The sequence below is a fragment of the Rattus rattus genome, chromosome 5 (assembly GCF_011064425.1).
Source record: "Rattus rattus isolate New Zealand chromosome 5, Rrattus_CSIRO_v1, whole genome shotgun sequence".
NCBI classification, from domain to species: Eukaryota; Metazoa; Chordata; class Mammalia; order Rodentia; family Muridae; genus Rattus; species Rattus rattus.
The window spans coordinates 16,398,686-16,420,907 of record NC_046158.1 but is presented as its reverse complement, the minus strand read 5'-3'; the positions used below and the strand labels follow the sequence as shown (position 1 = coordinate 16,420,907).

The following is a 22,222-nucleotide window of genomic DNA, read 5'->3' as shown; positions in this document are numbered from 1 at the left end:
TAACCAGGAGCATCATGGACCGCTCTCCCTGCAATGGGAAGAGGGCCAAGTCAGCTCTTGTGGGGAGCCCTCTACTGTGCTGATGGAGGCTGGGGTGGGCCTTCTCCACCTGTCCTGCACTGGGTTCCCAGGCAGTCTGTAGACTTGATAGGTGGGGGCTGCTGTTTTATTGGTGCTTGGAAAATTCAGGGGCATGCTGGGGCCATGTAAAGCTGAGCTCTCTTCATGGAAAGTACTATCTTCCTTCTAGGTCTTCTTGCTAACTGCTGTCATCTGAGTGCCTGCCTGCTGCCTTAGGTGAATGTGGAAGCCTTCTAGCTACGTTTGCAACGTGTCCCTTAAGCCACTTAGCACTGAGAACTGGACAAATAGTCCTTAGAACAATACCCCTCAAGGTTATGATCTTGCACAAAGTTTGTCACCAAGGAGGGTCTTAATAAAATCTGAATGAATGAATGAATGAATGAATGAGTGAATGAGTGAAGTGTTAACAGGTGTTCATGTCACACTTAAGCATTTGAGGGAGACTGCAATGTTTTCTCATTTTATAGATTTAAAAAAAAAAAAAAAAAAAAAAGGAGCTACAAAGAGATAAAAAAAAAGATGAGCCTGACATCACATGGCTGGTTAGGAGCTGACAGAGGGTAGATGCTGGGGAGGAGAAAACCTTACTTTTGTCAGAGCTCAACATATTCTGGAGCCAGTGTTGCAGATGAACTACAGATGTCAGGGCTGACAGTAAAGGTGATTGATGTGAGGGTGAATCTTGATTCCACTATTCATCAACAGTATGGTCTTGAGCTAAGACTTTGCCCTTCCATGACTCATTTGCGTAGTTGGACAAAAATGACAGTGGGTCCTTAGAGTGTGTCAGGCATTCCCACGGGCCGGCATTGTGACTGTCTCCATGTTATCTGCTTTCCCAGTGTCTGTCTCGTACATTTACGGTGCCTGGGACAATCCCGAGATCCTGTCTATAGGACAGAGATCAGGACCTTGAGTCTGCTCATGACTGTCCCGGCTGTTACTGTGCTATTTGGGAATTGAGACATTCCCTGAGATCACACAGCCACCTAGGGCAGAAGCGGCGGCTTCATTAATCAGTCCCTTGGTATTTAAGGAGTAAGTGGGGCAGTGTCCAGGACAAAGGATGAGCATTCTGGACGGGGCTGCAGTTCCAGGGAACAGCACTGAAGCTAAACAAGAAAGCTGAGCAGGGCTCTTAGCGATGGGCCTAGAGCTTTACCGATTATGGCTGGAAATGCAGCTGCTGATTCCTGGTCGGCCTGGAGCTGCCACTCACTAGCTGTCCCCTGGCTCAGCCACTTACTGTCTGCTCCCAGGATTCCTCGAGGCTCCCAGTCGCCCTCTGCTGGGCTCTGCCGACCATCTCCAGAGGCAACGACACTTCCTCAGATCAGCCTGGCAGGAAAATAGTCGGGGCTCCGTAGCTTCTGCCAGACCCCACAGTCATCTTCCCACCGTAGTTCCTCCTTCTGCTGCAGGCTCGGAACTCTGTCCCCGCAAAAGGCCGCATCTAAAACTTGATTTTGTCATTTCTCATCTGTTCCTCTTGTTTATCTCATAAGCTTACACTCTCAGGCTTCTAAACCAGCCCACTCCCAACCAGAGAGACTTGTTTTGAGTTTTTCTCTTCTGTGGCTTGTAAACTTGTGATGTGTCTGACTTTGATAGGCAGCCATAACAAATTACTCTAAGCCGGATGGCATAGGCAACAGAAATATGTTGCCTTACAGTTCAGGAGTTTGGAAATATTAGGACTGTGACTTCCTTTTGAGGTCATGTGTGAGGGTCTGGTCGAGCCCCTTGTCTATTTTCTGGGGCTTTGACAGGTGGCCTTTGTATTTCCTAGCTGCAAAAACATTATAAGGAATTGTTATCTTCTCCTGTGGCTGTCAACAGGCAAGGACTCAAGCTAAGCTGTATTAGGACCCACTCTCCTAGTCTATTCTTAGCACAAGGGGTAGGGCTTCAAAATTAAATTTATTTTATTTCAAAAGACCCAGAGATGCAATCAGATAGAACTTTATTTTTAGTGAACATTTACTAAAACTATAGTTGAGACACTGGTTCTAGACCCTTGGGATGCCATTCATTCATTCATTATGCTAGGCACATAGTAGGTACTTAATAAATATTTGCAAATGAATTCATTTCATAGTCATGGAGGGTGTCACCTATTGTCTAAGTAAGTTTAAATTTTTTCCCTGACTTCCACAGCAAGCCTTACATTTCTCTCAGTAGGAGATTTTGTTAAAATTTACATAACATTGCATTCATAATGCTGAGTAACATTTTGAGCTCTGTGCCCACTGAACAATCCCGCGCCTCTTCTTCAGCCCTAACAACTACTGATTCACTTTATGCTTCTATGGATTTGCCTATTTTGAGATACTTCATACGAATGGGACTGTATAGGGTTAGGGAGATGGCCCAGAAGTTGAACAGCTTGCTATGCAAGCATGAGGATTGGAGTTTGAGTCCCCAGAATCCATGTAAATGCTGGTGGCTGTATCAGTTGGCTTGTAATGCCAGTGCTCAGAGGACAGGGGCAGGGATCCTTGGAGCAAGATGGCTAACCATCTTGTATTGGTGAGCTCTGGGTTCAACTGAGAGACTATGCCTCAAAGGTAAGGTGGAGAGTGATGGAAGACTCCCAACATTAACCTTGGGCCTCCATATACATGCACCCACATGCACTCACAGGCATGTGAACTCGATTACACATGAATGTACATGCATATCACATGTGAATGTAATTATGCAATGTGTTTTTTTCCATGCCTAACCTCTTTATACTTAGCAAATTGTTTTCAAGGTTCACCCCTGATTTAGTTGGTATCACATTTCCTTCCCTTTCATGGCCCAATACTATTCCACTGTGTTGATATACCACATTTTATTTATTCATTCATCTGTCAATGGGCATTTTTGCTGTTTCCAGATTTGTCTGTTATGACCCTCGTTGCTATGCCTATTTGTGAAGAAGCACTTGTGAACTTAGTTTTTCAGTGACAATTCAGGTTTAAGATCCAATTCATTTTCCGGAGCAGATGACCATTTTACATTCCCGCCTGTCACAGATGAGAGTTAAATTTATACATTCTCTCCAACACTTGTGATTTTCTCTGTCCGATTCCAGTCGTTGTAGTGGGTCCAAAGTATCTCATTGGGGGCTGGGGGTTGCATTTCCCTCATGCCTCGTGGCGTGAAACATCTTTTCATGTGTCTGGCTTTCTGAGGAAGGTGAAAGCTTCGCCGCACAGGAGGAAATAGGGAGTTGAAGGGACTTGCTCAGCGGCTGGGACCGGGGGTGTGTGGATGTCCCTGAAACATGAGGGATTCTAATTTAACGGTAGAAACCGATCTGGTCTGAGCGCCAGGAGATTTGGTAATTGGGGGAATTTTATTTATCTGACTTATCAAATACTGTCCCTTCGGCTGGTCTTTAGTTTCCTCTCCCCAGGATTTGAGGCAAAATGTTCCAAAGATCCGAGCCTCTCTAGGAACTCAGGAGAACTCAGGAACTCTATGCCCAATAGAGCCAGTTCCAAGTTTGCCCCGCCCTTTCATCCTGTTCCCTAGCTGCGCCGGAAGTGTTAAATTCTTTTTGGTTGCTCCGCCCTCGGCCCGGAAGCACTTTCTTGGGAAGATGGCTGCTGTGTCGGTGTTTCAGGCACCGGTCGGAGGCTTTTCTTTTGATAATTGCCGCAGGTATGTTCATGCTCAGGGGCGCGATCGGGACGCGAGTAGGAGCTCCGAACCCCGGGTCGTGCCGGAGCTGGGCTGCGGCCTAGGTCGGAGGCCTTAGACGAGCGTGGGGATGATGCCCGCGGCCGAGTGACTCAGGGAATCGGGCCCCAGCGTGGGCTGCTTCTGAGACCGGCGCGGCTCTCTCCCCTTGCCTGTGTGTAAGGATTTGGTCCTTCCTGTGTATTAGTGGGGCGGGGGGCATAGCCCGGGTCTGTTCTTGCTCGCGGATGGTGCTGATGATGCGAGAATCCAGTAAGCAGACGAGGGTGGAAGCAAACTGAGTTCCCTCCTAAGCACCCACTCTTCGCGCCAGTGGTCTTGTCCTCTAACACTTGCTTTCTGTGTCTTCCCTTAGGAATGCGGTCTTGGAAGCTGATTTTGCAAAAAAGGGGTTCAAACTTCCGAAAGCTCGGAAAACTGGCACTACCATCGCGGGGGTGGTCTATAAGGTAAGCCGAGATAGGCCGACCGTAGCAGTAACTGACCTTTAACAGTAGTTAGACCACTTGGACTCAAACTTCCAGCTAGATCTGCCAGTGCAAATGTCAGGGTGCATCATAAAAAACGGCTTTTATTAGGAAATGCTTTAATCAGGAGGTTTTACCCATTAAATAGTTTGTATTTATTCATTTTGAAGTTTTAGATGTGAGGGCAATTTGTTTTTTCCTAAGGTGCTCTGGGAGGGGGATGATATAGTGGGAAAGCACAGAATTTGGGATTAATTGGTTAGTCTAGATGTTTAATGCATTTATACTGCTTCTATTGAACTGCATGGGCAGTTCAGTCTCCCCTGTTTTGAGACAGGGTCTCATTATATAGCCCTGACTGCCCTGGAACATACCGGGTAGGTCAGGCTGCTTTAAACTCCCAGAGATTTACCTGCTTGTGCATTCGCTTCTGGAATGTTGGGATTAAGTGATTACTGGCAGGCCACTCTGCCCTCAGCTTTCTTCACAGAGTTAAATCTCCATCCATCAAATGGAGATAAATCCTGAAATAAACTGTAAAAATCATAAAGGCTAGTGATTAATGTTGTTAATGGGTAAAGAGAGACACATTTCAAAAACTGATAGAGGTAGCTGTTTCCTTGATTTTCTCTGTATAGGTGTGTGTGCACATGCTATGGGAAAAGTGGAGAGGTCAGAGAACAACTTGGTGGAGTCCATTCTGAGCCTCATGTGGGTTCTTGCAGTGGAAGTCAGTTTAACAGACTTGCAGGGCTAGTGTTTTTTACTCGCTGAACAACCTTGCTGACCTAGAAGTGGTTATTTTGTTGGAAAGATTGTGGATCTTCATTCTACCTTTTTTCTTTCCAGTTTAGATCTGTGATTTGTAAGGAATTTACTGAATCTCTGAGCCTTGATTGAAGATGAAAATAAGTCTTAATCACCTGAGGATTTAGCCGTAACATTTATTAAGGATATGCTGAAAATGTAGGACAATAGTTTTGGTAGGAATTTTGACTAGGGATATGGAATTATGGGAGCAGAGAATGGTCAACATTGCTTTTCTTAAATAATTCCTTATGTATATAAATTGTTGAAAACTTTTTTTTTTCCTTTAAAAATAGGATGGCATAGTTCTTGGAGCAGACACGAGAGCAACTGAAGGGATGGTTGTTGCTGACAAAAACTGTTCAAAAATTCACTTCATATCTCCTAATATTTAGTAAGTATTGAAGAATTTGAATTACTCTAAAATCTTCTGGTGCGTTGGGACTAAAAATGGACCATTATCAGCATCCTCTCTGCAGCCTGCTTGCTGTTGAGACTGTGTTTTCTAACTCCCTTAGATGTGTTTCTGGGCTGGGGTGTATGTCAGCTGGTAGAGTGGTTTATGTAGTGTGCACAGAGTCCTGGTCTTTATCATCAATTAGCACTGCAGAAAATGGGAAGTGGTGGTGAAGCCTGTGATTTGAGCATTGAGGAGGTGGAAGCAGGACAATCAGGAGTTCAAGGCCATCCTTAGCTTCATAGTGAATTTGAGACTCTGTGTCAAATAGTTGAAAACATAACTTGGTCACCTGTACTCCTCATGGCCAAGTCTTCCTATTGCTTTAGTCTTTTTGAGTTGGTAGAAAGTTCTGCTTCCTATGTGCCTCTTGAATCCATCCCCTCCTGTTTTCCTCTCTGCTGTGACCTTCATTTGGGTTCTTTTTTTCTCAGCTGGGCAGTTTTAGCTAGACAGTCTTGATTTATTGTTTCAGAACTGAGTAAAGAAAAAATGGAAGAGAAAATTATAATATACCATAAAATAACAGAGGTACAATAGGGTATGGGAAGATGGAGAATAAATCACTTAGTTCTTTTTTGTTTGTTTTTACAGTGGTGTGTGTTCATGTGCATGGGCGTGCATGTGTGTGTGTGTGTGTTTGTGTCACACACTTGTGCCACACTTCTTTCTCTCATGTTATTCCTATTCCTCTTAAGTGTAAGCTTTCTCCTATGCTGCTGCCTGTGGCTCTAGCTAAAAACAGCCTTCCCTGGATAAGAGCAGTTAAGAGTCCTCAGTGCTCAATCATAAGGACCAGAGTTTGGATCCCAGCACTCACTTCAGGCTGTTCACAAACACCTGTAATTCTAGTTCCAGGGCATCCAGTGCTTTCTTGGGGGTTTCTGAAGGTACTCCCCACACAGATGTATGCAGACTTTCACACAGATGCATGCACATACAGACATAAATAAGATTTAAAAAACAAAATAAAAACACTCTTTTCTCCTTTTTACTTTTAGACTGTTTCTGTTCTTCCAAAGCCAGCCGGGAGGTGGGGGTAGGGTGGGGTGGGGGGAAAGAAACCCCTTGCATTAACACTCAGACCTCTTTCTTTTCAGGGCTTCCGAGGTGGCTCAGCAGGTGAAGCTGGATGCCACCAAGCCTGACTTGAGTTGGATCCTTAGGATCCACATAGTGGAAGGACAGAACCAAATTCTGAAAGATGTTCTCTCACTGTCACATGCTTACATGGTACAAGTGTGTGTTACACATGGACACCACACACACACACGCCACACACACACACACACACACACACACACACACACACACAGAGTAAAGACAAACAAAAAGGAATTGCTTTATTCTCCATCTTGCCATGCCCTATTGTACCTGTGTTATTTTATGGTATATTATAATTTTATCTTCCATTTTTGTCTTTACTCAGTTCTGAAATAATAAATCAAGACTGCCTAGTGTCACTATTGAGTTGTAAGACTTTAACACACTGCTTTCTTCCTTTGTACAATTTGGTTGCACTTGTAATAGGACTAAAACATACACTTTGGGGCGGAGAAATGAATTGTTTGAAATGTTCCATTGCACCATAGAGAATATATTTTTATGTAATTAGTTGTGTGTCCTCAATTTTAAGTTTAAGGTTGGTTAGACAGAAATCGCATTGCAGTCTACTCAGAACACCTCTCATGTACTTGAACTTTGTGGGGTTAGCCAAGAGGCTGTACTTGTAATTGAGCTTCCTGGTAATTGACTGCCAGTGATGTTTCTGTGGTGCTTTTCAGTTGCTGTGGTGCTGGGACAGCTGCAGACACAGACATGACAACCCAGCTTATTTCTTCTAACTTGGAGCTCCACTCTCTCACCACCGGCCGCCTTCCCAGAGTTGTCACAGCGAATCGGATGCTGAAGCAGATGCTTTTCAGGTCAGGTTCCAGGGTGTGCACTTCTGTAGAATCGATTTTCTTCTCTTTTCTTTCTTCTTTTTAAACCTTAGATTTTTATCCTGAAGATGGGGAAAAATATTCAGAAGAACATATTTTGTTCTAGAAATCAATTAGAAAGCTGTTTTTAAAGCATTTGATAATGAAATGGATTGTACGGTCTGATGTATCATATGGGGTCATTTGCCCTGAATTGTGGCCAGTGTAGTAATTTCTTGAAGCATAGAGAGAGATATTACTGGATACAACCACTTTTGCTCACAGTAAAACCGTACGTACTTCATGTTGTCTTGTAAATCCTGTTCGTTTCCCCACCATTTAAACACAACTATTTTTTGTTTTTGTTTTTGTTTTTTGAGACAGGATTTCTCTGTGTAGCTTGGCTGGTGTGGAACGATCTCTGTAGACCAGACTGGCCTCAAACTTTCAGAGATTTACCTCTGCTGGGGTTAAAGACCATACTGCCCGGCTAGCACAACTGTTTCTTTTTTCTTTCCCTTTTTAGCAGCAAAGTAGCAATACAGTGAGAAGTGACTTGTAGTCATGTGGGGAAAGTGTGGGGAAAATAATATGACTTTTTTTTTTTTTCTGGAGCTGGGGACCGAACCCAGGGCCTTGTGCTTGCTAGGCAAGCGCTCTACCACTGAGCTAAATCCCCAACCCAGTATGACTTTTTTTTTTTTACCCAAATTGCCTTTCTCACTTGGCCTTGCAGACCCTTGCTAAAATAAAGTGTTCTTATGCATGTTTTGTGTTTTTCCTTTAACTCTGAGTTAAGGGATATTACTGTCTCCTGTTTAAAATAAATACATGTAAGCCAGGCAGTGGTGCTGCACACCTTTTTATATATATGTATTCATGAATATATTACATTTACATGTATGTATAAACATATGCAGTATATTTACATATGTGTATGCATATGGTTTTCCAAACTCCATTTTGTTCTAACTCCCACACACAGTTCATAGAGTCTCGTTTTTTCCCCATTAATAATCACATTATTACTTTATGTTTGTAGAGGTTTTGATGTTTTAAAATCTTAAGTTTTTTTTCTCATGTGTGCTACATAAGTGGGAAGCTTTTTTTCTAGATTGCTTCTCTGTGATAAATATTCTTACTGGAAACAACTTGGCAAGGAAAGGGTTTACTTCATCCTACAGGCTACAGTCCATCTTCCAGGGGAACCAAGGCAAGAACTCGGGTCAAGAGCCTGAAACAAACCACAGAGAAACCACTGCTTACTTACTGGCTTGTTTCCACTAACTTTCTTAGCTAGATTAGCTCTGGCTGATCTGGAACTTGCTGTGTAGACTGGGGTGGCCTCAAATTCAGAGATCCACCTACTTCTGCCTCCTAGGTGCTGGGATTAAAGGTTTTGTCCATCACTGCCCAGCTAGATTTTTTTTTTTCTTAAATATTTGTAGTTCAGATACCTAGGAATAGTACTGCCAGAAGAGGGCTGGACACTCCTACATAATTAGTAATTAAGGATTAAGAAAAGTGCCAATCTAGAAGAGGTAGTTCTTCAATTGAGGCTCCCTGTTCCCAGGTGTGCTGACCACCAAGGTCAGCCCTCACAAGTTTATTACAGGAAATAGTGCTTGATTTTCTTCTGGGACCTGCCTCACTCTTAGCATGTGAGCAGTGAGCATCAGACACCTGTCCTATGAATGTCATGAGCTCATTGGCCTAGAGAGGTTTGTATAGGTCACGTGGCATTTAAAACAAATAGTGGCCAATAATTATAAATCGGGAGATTTAAAATAAAAATAAAAATAAAAATTTCTGTCTTTTTTTGTTTGTTTGTTTGTTTTTTTTTCCGGAGCTGGGGACCAAACCCAGGGCCATGTGCTTGCTAGGCAAGCGCTCTACCACTGAGCCAAATCCCCAACCCTTGTCCTTTTTTAAAAATTTAAAATGAAGGTAGAATGATGTGACCATAACTTCTAGGGGTGTTGTGGTCAATGTCACCTTTGGAGTATATTTGTCATAGCCCTTACTTTGCTGTGGTGTGTTGCCCTTGTCCTCTGGCTTTTCTGAGTGTTTGAGGTCCTTGTAGGATAGCTCTGCATTCTCTATGGTGTTTGTGCAGGGAAGTTAGTGACTTAGTTCCCACTTTACAGATGAGATACCCTAAGCTGGAGCCATAACTCTCCTCTGCCGCTCAGCCCTTTGTATACGAAGCCATCGTGCTAATGGAGAGGAATTATTACTACCAAACAATGCTTTAGTTATAGCATGAGATCAACTGATCATTTATGATACTGATTTTAAAAAAATGATAGATATTAATTTTAAATATAAAGCTCCCCCTAGTGGATCATATGGGCTATTACATAGAATTTTTATATTTGTTTTTAAGGAATTTCTCAAAGCAATTTAGCAAATATTTAATCTCTTATATGGCTTAAGAATTCTGTAGTTGCTCTTTTTTCTTCACCATTGCTTCATTTTTACTTAGTATAGTTTGTAAGGTTACTTATTTACTTATTTTATGGGACAGGGTCTCACTGTATCTACCCACTGTGTAGATCAGGCTGACCTTGAACTTACAGAGGGAGAGATCCACTGCCTGTGCCTCGAAAGTGCTGGCATTAAAGGGTTTGCATTACCATGCTACACCAGAGTTAAATTTTATCTAATGTTTTGAGAAAAAAGTTAAATTAAATTTAAACCAAGATAATATTGTCCTTCATATCTGGTGTCATTTTGGGTGAATTCCATAAAGTGAGAGTGGTTGGGGGGAAGGCTTTGCATTTGACTTTAGTGCTTTGGGTCAAGATCTGCCAGCTGTAACTTTGTTGGGTCATGTAACCTTTTTTTTAAAAGTTTTTATTTGTGTTTGCGTGTGCATCCCCCCCCCCCCAGGAGGCCAAAGGAGAGCACTGAATTCCTAGAGCTGGAGTTAAAGGCAATTTTGAGTCACCTGTTGTGAAAACTCAGAACTTAGCTTAGGTCCTCTGTAAGCATCAAGCACTCCGAACTTAAAGACACTTCTCCAGCCCTGTCTTAAACTTTACAGTTTTCCCCCTCTTTGGAAAACACCAGTGATAGTTTTTGTCTCCTTGACTTATGAGGGAGAAAGGGATCCACATATGCATCCACATAGACATTCACAGCACCATAAGTGTGTGAGTGTGATAGTTTGAAAAGTAAAAAGCAAGGCTGATGATGGTGTTTATATTATAATGGGACCTAAATGTTTTTTGTTTTGTTTTGTTTTTTTTTCTTTTTCTTTTTTTCGGAGCTGGGGACCGAACCCAGGGCCTTGCGGTTGCTAGGCAAGCGCTCTACCACTGAGCCAAATCCCCAACCCCAACCTAAATGTTTTTTATTTGACTTTTTTCTGCTACAGCTTCATGTGTATGTATTTACAGAAATGGCATGCTAGGACGTTTAGTGCTTTGTACCTTCCCCGTGTACAGTGCTGTATTGGTTAGTAGAGAGCTCAGACTCAGGAGTTCTCTCCAGCCCAGAGAAGAGTTCTAGAGACCTAGCACCACATGAAATAAGGGAATACTTAAGTGAATGAATGTCTGTTAGAGGTGAAGACTGAACTTTGGTAATTTCTCAAAGAGACCTGACCCACAATTTTTTAAGTACCAATTAGCAGTAATATTATGCCAATTACATTAATATATAATTAATTATATAGTAAATAAGTATATATATTATTTTAGTGTTGTCAGCTTACATTAACCAGCTTTTGATATCATGTTAATGATATGGTCCATTTGAAGATATTTTCACGAATATTTGGATCTTGCATAATTCCTCAGGCTGTATTTTAGAATAATTTCTTGGCTCCAAAAAATTCTGTGATTCATAAAGGCAGATTTAGCCTTGATACACATTGTCAAAACCAGAAGATCATGTCACAATAGTATACAAGAAAAGGTATGATTTTTAATGATCATGTCATATTCTGTTGTGTATAATACTTCATTCAGCCATTTCTCCATCTTTTACATCACTAACAGTGCTGTGATAAACATTTCTGTATATTTATTTCTCTGACTGTATTCTTGGGCTGGCGTTCTATAAGTAGGCTTTTTGGATCAGGGCGTTTGTGTTGTTTTAGTGCCTTGCATGTGCTGGGCAAATGCTCTACCATTGAACTTTGCCCCTAGCCCTCTGATTCAGATTTTAAGGATGCTAGTCATTTGTCTAAACATTTTAGATTTCCTTTTGAAGGCATGCAGTAGGTATTATGGTCTGGAAGGGACTTTATTCAGATCCTTCTGCAGCAGACAGTAGAATAGGCAGCTCAGCATTGGCGGGTACATGCATCTGCCTTTCCGGCTTGTATGCAGTGTCTCAGGCTTCAGTCTTGACACTGCTGGTAACAAGCCTTGGACCAGATGTTTCCACAGTTAGAGGCCTCTGTTCCCTCTTTAGGCTGAGACTTGTAAAATAAATAATAAATAATAGTCTTTTAAATTTGTTTTTAATTTTGTGCCTGTTGGTGGGTGAGGTATGTATGTTAGGTACCTTGTTAGCCCTTGGAGGCCTGTCTGGAGTCAAACTTACATACAGGCAGTGGTGAGCCTCTTGATGTGCGTGTTGGGAACTAAATTTGGGTTTTCTGTAAGAGCAGTACATACTCTTAACCACTGAGCCATCTCCAACCATCTTAAAAAATTTAAAAATACTTTAAATTGCATATATTTTAGAGTGCGTATGTGTGCGCACGTGCATGAAAGAGAGAGAGAGAGAGAGAGAGAGAGAGAGAGAGAGAACATCAGTTGGTGTCAGTGGTGGTGGTGGTGATGCACATGTGGAGAAGTCAGAGGATAACAGAAGAGTTGATTCTCCCTTTCCACCATGTACGTCTTGGGGATTGGACCTCAACTCATCAGGCTTGGCAGCAAGCACCTTATCTGCTGAGCCATCTCTGGCTTCTCATCATGTTGCTCCTAAAATTCTTGAGTTTTTCACTTTAAACATGGAAAATTATTAGCAATTGGTGCCTGGACTCCACAGTTGTGCTTCTGGATGTCGTGTAGCTCTTCCCAGTCAGATTGACGGCTTTCCTCTAACACTTGTGTTTTAGTGCATGGCAAGTAAGTTTGTGTTGGTTTCAGTTTTCTTTTTAAAGAGCTAAAAGTTTAGAGTGGAAAACTTTAAATCCAACATGTTCATCAAGTACAGCAGTTTGTCTTGGTGAAAAACTGAGCCAATCTAGAGACGGGGATCTATAGAAATGATCACCAGCTAGGTAAAGAGTTCAACAAATGTCCAAGACCTGAGTGCATATTCCATGGTGGGAAGATGGAGGGAAACATTCTTGTTTGTGTTCCTCAACACCTATAACCTTATTCTGTTGGTTACAGCAGCTTCATAGGTCATGATGGAGCTCCGCATGTCCCTGAAGGATGCAACAGTTTTCTGTTTTACTTAATAGCATCTGTGATTATTATGTGGTGGGTTTATTCCGAGGGAAAGGGTGTTGTGACATGAACCACTGTGTGTTGAGACTGCTTGTTAGAAGAGCTGTATGGCTTGAATTTAGCAGCTCCTCACTATTCACTAGCTTGGTAGCTTATTATCCAGTGCTGATAGTCTTTGAAATAGCAAGTTCTCTATGTCTCTAAGCTTTTTGTCTTGTGTTTCTTTTGTTTTATCCTCCCACCCCCTTTTTATTAAAATGGGAATGATAGTGCTTTTAAAAAGATGGCTGTGTGTCAGATCTGAAGTGAGTCATGTGGTATACTGCACACAGTTTGCAGTAGCTAATTGTAGACGTTCAACTGATTGTAATTCCCTGCCTGGTTCCTATGTAGGCAATAATTCCTTAGTGAAACATGTAAGGAAACCCTTGTCTGACTTCTGCAGCTTTTTGCATAAGGTACAGTGACTTGGGACTCAATTCTTCCCTTGTGTCTATTCTGACCACCAGGTATCAAGGTTACATTGGTGCAGCCCTAGTTTTGGGGGGAGTCGATGTTACTGGACCTCATCTCTACAGCATCTATCCACATGGATCAACTGATAAACTGCCTTATGTCACCATGGGTGAGTGTTAGGTTTTTCTTGTTTCAGACTGGAAAACAAATGGGCCTTTCAGAGAGCTATTTCCATTGTTGAGGGAGGCAACAGTGCATTCTAGTGATGTTGCTTAGTCAGCAGCATATGCCTATATATTCATGTTACTTCTACCTATATATTCAGTGTGGGGGTGGTGTTTGAGAGAGAGGGTTTTTCTATGTAGCCCTGGCCGTCTTGGAACTCATTTTGTAGACCAGGCTGCCCTTGAACTCACAGAGATCCACCTGCCTATGCTTCTTGAGTGCTGAGATTAAAGGACTGTGCCACTGTGTCTGGTTGGCTTTAGAAAAAGATTCTTTATATAATTGGATAAAGAATTAAGTGAACAAATTTAGATAAAAACTCTTGGTTGTAAGGATTTATTTACTAGATACCCACAGACAATAAACAACTATAAAACTATGTTAGTAGCACTGTAAGGAAGTAAAAAAAAATACTCAGCTAAAGGCTACTAGTGTAGGTAATACTGAACTGTGGTCACATCAGGTGTTACTTTGGAGAAACCAGACCAAGGATATATAGGAACTCTTTGTTACTTCTAGCTATATGAGAATTTGCAATGATCTAAATACAAAAGGTTATGAATATCCTAAGAGGATCTGGGAGTTGTGGGCAGGCAGAAAGCAGTGGAAGCTTGGGCAGGTCCTGGGAAAAGGTGATATTGAAGTATACAGAGCCCTCTAAGCAGGTGGAAAGACTGAGTGGAAGTCACACTTTTCAACGTGCCGGAACTGATAGAAAGTCTCTAAATCATTTTAACTTCTTACATTTATTTATGTGGGCAGGTACACATGTGCCACACATGTGGTTAGAGGACAACTTATGGGTCAGTACTCTGTTTATGTGAGTTCTGGGGATCACACTCAGGTCATCTAAACTTGTGGCAAGTGCTTTTTATCCACTGAGCCATCTCATTAGCCCAAGAGGCCCTTGATGAGGCTAGAGTGACAGGGTCTCTTTTACTGGACTGTGGAGAAGCTTAGTTTCCTACCTGTGAAGTGTCAAGTGATACCAGGCTGTTGTGAGTGGCACGGTACACAGGGGAAATCTGAACCAATGCCTGATCTACCAACAGGTGCAATGTTTTTTGGGTCAGACTTTTGTTTTTGTGGTTTAGCTCCAATTGCTAGATAAGAACAGTAGATCCTTTTGTTTGTTTTTGTTTAAAAAATTTTTGAAAGTGGTAAAAATTTCCTTAGACAAACTGACATTTTCAAATGAAAATTTATATTAAATTTCCGAATCAAATTGTGTAAGTCTAGTTATCTGTGGTTGCTGTTTTTCTTGCTGTTTGCTGTCTTACCTTTCTGTCTTGGCTCTGGAGCTGGGAAGATGGTCTCTCTGCATAGTTGAAAGTTACCAGTTGGAGACTTTGTTGTACCATTGTGTGGTCTATCCCTGTACAAGGCGCTTTATAATAGATGTTTCCTCCGTGCTAGGAAACCAACCTTACAGCATGAGTGGATCTTTGTAATTAATGTTTCTGTTTCAGAAAGGATTTCATATGGCTCAGGATGGCCTCAATTCTTTATGGCCTTGAGCTCCTGATCTTCGTGTCTCCACTTCCCAAGTGTTGGGGAGTGTAGGTGTGCATGACCATGCTTTCATATATATATATTTGGGTCTTTATATTTTATATAATTATCTTATATATAATTATCAAGGTGAAGATACTATAATTTAAAGATTGTTCTAAAGTGATTTATTAAAAATGTCTTTCTATTGAAGCACTTTTATTTTTCCCCTTCTAATTCCTTTAAGTGGTAGTAAAGAGAGAGTTTTATTGTTTTTTGGTGGCACCAGAGTTTGAACACAGGGCCTCAAGTATGCTTGGTGAGTGCTTTATCACTGCGTTAGGTACCAAGCCTCAGCCCTCTTCTTATTGTGAGACATCATCTTACTTACAAAGTTGCTTGGTTTGGCTTTGAACTCACTTTGTAGCCTAGACCGGCCTTCAACTTGTAATCCTGCTGCCTCAGTCTTTTGAGTAGCTAGTAATATTAAACTATGCCATCAGACTCAGCTTCATATTTTCTCTTAAAATAGGTGGGGGCTTGAGACAGCAGGATCTTTGCATAGCCCTGGCCATTCTGGAGCTCACTGTGCAGACAAGGCTGGCCTTGAGCTCCAAGAGATTGGCTTTTGGAATGCCGGGATTGAAGGCCTCTGCCACCATGCCAGGCTTGGTTTCATTACTTTTTTATTTGAAAGATTGTGAACTTGAGAAAAATAACAGAATACAGGTAAGCCACACTTCACACAACTGTCAGTCTTCTCCTGTGTGAGGTGTCGCCATAGATCCTCACCTGTCCTTCAAGATGTTCTTTCTTTTCCAACAGTCTGATAAAAACCACCCCTTTCAGGACATTTAACTTGTCTTTGTCTTTTGTTTTTGTTGTTTTGAGACACTCTGTCCTGGCTGTCCTGGAACTCACTCTGTAGATCAGGCTGGCCATGAACTCTAGAGATCCACCTGCCTCTGCCTCCTTGGTACTGGATTTAAAGGGGAGTGCTACCACTGCCTAGCATGACATTTAACTTTGATACCGAGCATTTTAAAAATGGGAAATGGAATATCCTTCTCTTGCATTTGAACTGTAGTGGCTTGCCACATGCTTGCTGACTTTAGAAAAAGTTGTTTGAAGTAAGTAGTGCCTATTTTGCTTGTGCTTTGTCCTGGCTCGCCATGGTCTTAGGCTGTTATGAATTTAAATGAGTTCAGTACAACAGGTCCATAACTGGATTTGTAGAATGTTTCTTCTCTCTCACTCATGTACACACTCACACAAGCTTTGGGACAAGTCTTTGCACACTCTGTAACCTGGCCTGATCTGGAATTTGCTTTGTAGACAAAATTGGCCTTGACCTTACAAAAAGATCCATCTGCCTCTGCTACCTGAGTACTGAGATTAAAGGTGTTTACCACTGTGCCCAGCTTGTAAGATATTTCTTCTTTAGCCCACTGTCTGCTTTTGCTGTCCTAAAGGACTGAATTAAGACTAACGTCTGACTTAATAATGCAGGGAAGTGGTTAACGCTGAGAGTTGTTTTTTCATTTGCCCATTTGTTCCTCAACTATTTGTTTAGATTTTTATTTTATTGTTTTAGGCATGGTCTTTTTTTTAAGATTTATTTTATATATCTTTAATATATATTAAATATATATATAAGTATATATATATTTTTATACACACACACACACACACACATTCACACACTATAGATGTCTTCAGACAGACCAGAAGAGGACATCAGATCCCATGACAGATGGCTGTGAGCTGTGAGCCACCATGTGGTTGCTGGGATTTGAACTCAGGACCTCTGGAAGAGCAGTCAGTGCTCTTAACCACTGAGCCATCTCTCCAGCCTAGGCATGGTCTTTATGGAGCCCCAGCTATTATATAGCTTGCTATGTAGACCAAGATGGCTCAAACTTATAGATCCTCAGCCTCCCAAATGCTGGGAGGAGAGGTGTATGACCATTCCTGCCAGTCCTTCAACTGTTTTATTGAGTAAGATTCGTTGAGAGGGTCTTTACCTTCAAGACAGGCATGTGGTAGATAGATGTCTGCAAAGGCTGGGTACAGAGGCCTGTGGGATCCGTGGGAGGAAGGGTCACTTCTAAACTGTTGTGACGCAGGGAAGGTTTCGCTGGGTCTTAAAAGGAGTCTTGTCATTCATCTGCCAGATGTTTATTTGGCAGCACCAGTGTTGGGCACTGTGTTTGGTGCTGAGAAGTAGTGCTCAGCACAGTGCCACCTCTTAGCCTGTTGCCTGGGGCTCAGAACGGCATTAAGCAGGTGAATACATGCAACTCTAAAAGAGCACAGTAACAGAGAGTGATAGGAAGGAGTGTGTGCTGTTTGAAGAGTTCTTTCTGAGCAAGTGACACTGAAGCATTCATTGTCTGATGAGAGTAGTGTGCACATGACACGATGCTGGAGAGGCCATGTATTTAAGGAAAGTAAGTCTACCTCATACCCATCCCCAAGACATACCTCTGTAAGGGATGGAATATTCCATCTTCATCTGTCCTTTATGTCTTACCCATCTGCCTGTATAGGGATCCTTTAAAAAAATACACAGATGAAACCATGCTGGCTCATGCAATCATCTCCCACTGATTTGTCTTGTTTTTTACTTTTTGTGGTGTTGGAGATCAAAGCAGGGCCTTGTGCGTGAGGGGAGTGCTTTGTCACTGAGCTACATCTGCAGCTCAAGTTTTAAGGATTCTGTCTCTCTGTCGGTCTAAGTGATATGGAGAATATTATTTCAGCAGTTGCTGTAATTGACTGCTTTACATGTCTGTACTGTGACTTACTGGTCATTCTAATGATGGGTTTGCTTTTCAGAGTTTTACAAGCATATTGATTGATTTGTATAAGTTCCTAGATTAGCATAGGATGTGTTCATGTCTCTGTCAGAATTCTTTTATAAGTAGTACAATCTTGCATGATTTAAGGAAGAGGTGTTTTGCTTTTTTTTCTTTCCTTTTTGGATAGCATGTGGTTTCTAACTTACCTAGGAGGGGAAACATTGAGTTTGGTGCCAAGAACATGGGATAAAAACAATTCCCAGCGGTGGCAGGTGAGCCTGGTAATCTGTAGACTGCAGGACAGTCTCTGAGCTGATTCCTCCACATGCTAGAGAGCTGCATGGGGAAAGGGTGGGTGCTTCTGAAGGTGAAACTCAGCCTGTTCATGTGAGGTCATCTTCCCCCAGACACAGGAAGGAAGTACAGCTGCTGGGCAGGCGGCCCCCAGAAGTGACAGATGGAAGGCAGTACGGGATGTTTTACCTTTCAAGAGCCATTGCCAAATTGCCTTCCAAATAGATGGCACTAGTTTATTCTCACAAAGAGAACACAAAGATGCCTTTCTGGAGCTGCCTCTCAAACACTGTATCTTTTTGCCAATTTGACATGGGAAAACCCCAGGAAGAAGTTTGCTGCCTCACTCTGGCCACAGGGAAGACTCTTAGGTCCTGGGGTGATCTAAGCTCTGCAGGTTGGCTTTACTGGAGGTGAGGCAGGAACAGTGCTGGGCATTGGGGGAGGGTTCTATCTAGGGGGCCCAGCAAGGGCCAGAGTTGAGGCAAAATGGGGGTCTAGAAGCTGCAAGCCAAGAAGTTTTTGTTTGGGGGTTCCCAGCCCTAGGCAGTGTTAATCTTAATAGGGTTAGGCTGGATGTTTGACATCAGTCTGACATCTGAAAGGAGCATTGACGTGTAAGCGGCTTAGAAAGGTAGGTGGTGTTCTGACCAGGCATGTGGAAGCCGTGGACCGGCCCGGTGTTGAGAGGGATGGCCTGCCATTGTGGAGCGCTCTTAGTAGTTTGCCAAACCACAGGCTGACCCTGCATTCCTGGTGCTGGTTCTTCACTGTCTTCTGTGCCACTGCCCACCTGCGGTTGGCTGCCGTTTGGTAGTGACTCTTCCACCTGGGCAGCTGCCTCCTTAGTTTCATTCCCAGCTCTTTTTCTGTGTATATTCTGGACCTCTGTGGCAGCAACCTCTTGCTCTTACCTGAATAAATTCTCACTGCCACCCCCTGGCGTTGTCCCTTTTGTCTTTGCAAAAATTCTGTGATATGTAAGAGTGGAATCTTGTCTTTAGAACTTGCCAGAATCTTGTTTCTGTAACGTGTTGGTACCAACAAATGTATGTTATTTAGTAATTTCAACTGCTGCCTACTGTGGACTAGAGCTTTGCAGTTCTAGAGTTAGCATTGATCCTGTTCTATGGCTGCGGCTCCAGTTTAGCTGTAGCAAAACTACACAAAGCAGTGTTCATGTGACTGGTCCTTTTTGGTTACCATTGAATGTAGTATTGTTTTAAATTTATTAAAAATAAAGCATATTTATATAGTGCCTCTAAGTCACAGTCTGCTGAGTGCTGCTACACTGTCTTCTGTTAAATCTGTGCAGATGAGACGATTCCGTTACTGTTATTTTATTGATGAAAAACCTGAAGCTTTCTCACAGATATTGTCTCATTAAGCTATTAAGCTTCTGAGTAGTAAAAATATCTGTCAAAATTCCCAAAGATATTTATTTGCTTTTTGTGTTTCTGATTGTTCCTTGTGTAGATTTGCCATCTTCCATGACAATAACAACCAAGTATTTATTGAAACAGCTTTATAGAGCAAAAACAATTTTTAATTTTTCATAATTTTATGACCTTAAGACAACATGGTTTTACTTTTTCTTTCAAATCCATGTCCGTTGTGAAAAGGAGATCTTTGCAAAAGCATCTAAGTTTAGTTCCATAGTGCCTTCCCTGGGCTTTGCTCTTGCCTTTGGGCTTTCCTAGCCTCCTTCAGACAGGTGCTGAATGGGTGTTTCCTCCCTAGCCTGGCTTCCATTTCTGTGGTGGTTTGTTTTTGTGTCTTTGTTCTGCTGATTTCCTTTTCTCCCCTTTCTATCCTGTAGAGGGGTTGGGGAGCTAGGTGTTGAGGGAGAGCTCTAGAATTGCCAGGATTTTATTTTATTTTAATTCATGCTTCTTATTTTGGATGAGCAACAGCCCAAACCTCAAATAATGAATGGCACGAGCAAGGGCCATTCTCAGTGTAAGGCTCTCCTGGGTTGTGAGCATCCTGGGGGGATTGATTTCTGCCTTCTGCTAGCATAGTTTGAGAAAACGAGTGCTTCGACTATATTCTGTTTTATTTAAACTGACTTAATTATGAGAAGTAGAAGCCAAACTTTGTGATAAGGTGTTTTTTTGTTTTTCTTTTTGTTAGCTTTTTTTGTTTTGTTGATTTGACAGTAAGCACTGATAGAAAGGGGTTCCAAAACTTCCTGCCCACAAGGTAGTATAGGCAACCAGCCAGGTTCACAGAACCTACTTTTCTACTTTAAATATTTTACCCATCCTGTCTCCCTCATTTGAAGAGCGTAATCTCCTGGCACTGATCTGGATGTCTCGATAAAGCCTGGTTTTTCAGAGGGTTTACTGGGAGAAGGGTATGGTGACCACCCTGTGGTCTGGCGCTGTCTCAGTCATGTTGACCGCAGTGACAGTAACACTCAAGCCCCCTGCAGCAGCACAGCTGTGGCAAGATACTTCACTACTGTTGTGTTTGACCTTCAGATGTAGAGAGAAGCTCCCACTTTCCAGCTATCGAGGAAGTGCATAAAAGGGGATGTTAAAGTTTTAGTTTACTGACATCCCTTTTAGAAAATTAATTTGGAAGAGACTGCTAATGTGATTTGTGAAAGCCGGACAAGAGTCTCTGACATTTTTTTTTTTTAAATTAAGAAAGAGATAAGGTTTTAGTCATTTCTTTTTAGATAGACAAAATGCAGGCTCTTAATTCTCAGATTAATTAGCTTATTCTGTGAACTTGCCAGTTTTCCTTTATTAGGCAGACTGAAGTCATGTCAGGAGAAGCTTGGGGACTGTCTTTTCGTTAGGTTGGCAGTGTTCCTTGTAGCAGCTTTGGCATGGTGTATAAAATTTTTATTTTGCCTGCTCATCCACATAGAGAATTAACGTGAATACATTTCAAGCATGACATTCCTGGCAATGAGGCCCTTGGACAATTTAGGAATACTAACTTAAGGAATAAACATTGGTATGCATCATTAGGGAAGATGTGGGGTCACTCTGAGGGCCACTGAGGTAAAGTCTATCCAGATAAACTGAGCACACAGTTTCCTAATTACTGGAGTGTGCCTACTATGTTCCAGTTACAGGGCCCTGAGCAGTTTAGAGGGCGGGGACGGAGAGGCAGGGACAAACCAGTGTCCTGTCTTACAGACAGGTAATCCTAAAATTAAACTGGAACATGGATGATGTCTTGGCCACTGTTTGTTGCTGTGAAGAGATGACCAAGACAACGTTTATAAAAGAAAGCATTAGCTGGGAGCTTGCCTGCAGTTCAGAGGGTTAGACATTGTCGTGCTGGGCAGATGGTGACGTGGAGGCATGGTGCTGGAGAAGTGTCTGAGAGCTGTGTCCTGATCTGAAAGTAGAGAGGAGAAAGAAAAGCTGGGCCTGGTGAGGACTTTTGAAACTTCCTGCAACAAGGCCACACCTGGTAACCCTCAGATGGTGCTCTCCCTGATGACTAAGCATTCTCATTCAAACCACCATGTACAGAGAAGGCGAGAGTCACTGTTTTGTGTTTTATAACCCTTAGTGCAGCCATGTCCCTCATTTTATTTATTACATTATTTATAAAATTATTTTGAGGCTTGCCATGTACCCCATGCTGGCCTCAAACTCCTGATTTTCTGCCTCAGCCTCCCTAGTGCAAATGAGTGCTACTATGCCTGCTGTGAGACTTGGTGTCTCCACATGACTCGATTTTGAAAGTTAGCCTGTATGGGTTCAAATTAGCATGCTCCAGGATGGTAAAATGTTTCTTCCACATTCGTTTTCAGTTCCTGAGTCAGGGATCGGTTTAGTTGCAGCTGTATTTAGTTCTTTGGCTTTCTTGGATACCTTCTCAGAAGACTGGTCTATGGACTTCACCCCCAAAGCATGCTGGGAGTTCTTTTTGTTATATTGAGAGTCCTAGAATCATGTATTGCTATGATTTTGTCTGTGCCTTGAATCCTGTGAGTCAGAGGCAGCCAGGAAGGATCTGGGCTAATATAGAACTTCACTCTGGGAGTTTGGTGCAGACAGCCAGTGACCTGAGGGTCTCTTTTGTAAGTACTGAAGTGTGACTTAGAACACTGGAAGAAGCCCTGGAAATCCTGGCTTTAGGCCTAGTT

General features: G+C 42.3%; 1 protein-coding gene across 1 annotated transcript in view; it reads left to right on the top strand.

The window, feature by feature from the left end:
* The first annotated feature begins 3,646 nt into the window (after window positions 1-3,646).
* Psmb7 (proteasome 20S subunit beta 7) overlaps window positions 3,647-22,222 on the top strand; it is a 58,475-nt gene continuing 39,899 nt past the window's right edge. Inside the window, exons 1-5 of the mRNA XM_032903228.1 lie at window positions 3,647-3,735; window positions 4,130-4,223; window positions 5,345-5,442; window positions 7,290-7,430; window positions 13,351-13,466. Coding sequence (XP_032759119.1) covers window positions 3,674-3,735; window positions 4,130-4,223; window positions 5,345-5,442; window positions 7,290-7,430; window positions 13,351-13,466 — 511 coding nt within the window. The 5' untranslated portion in view covers window positions 3,647-3,673. The remainder of the gene's footprint in view (window positions 3,736-4,129; window positions 4,224-5,344; window positions 5,443-7,289; window positions 7,431-13,350; window positions 13,467-22,222) is intronic.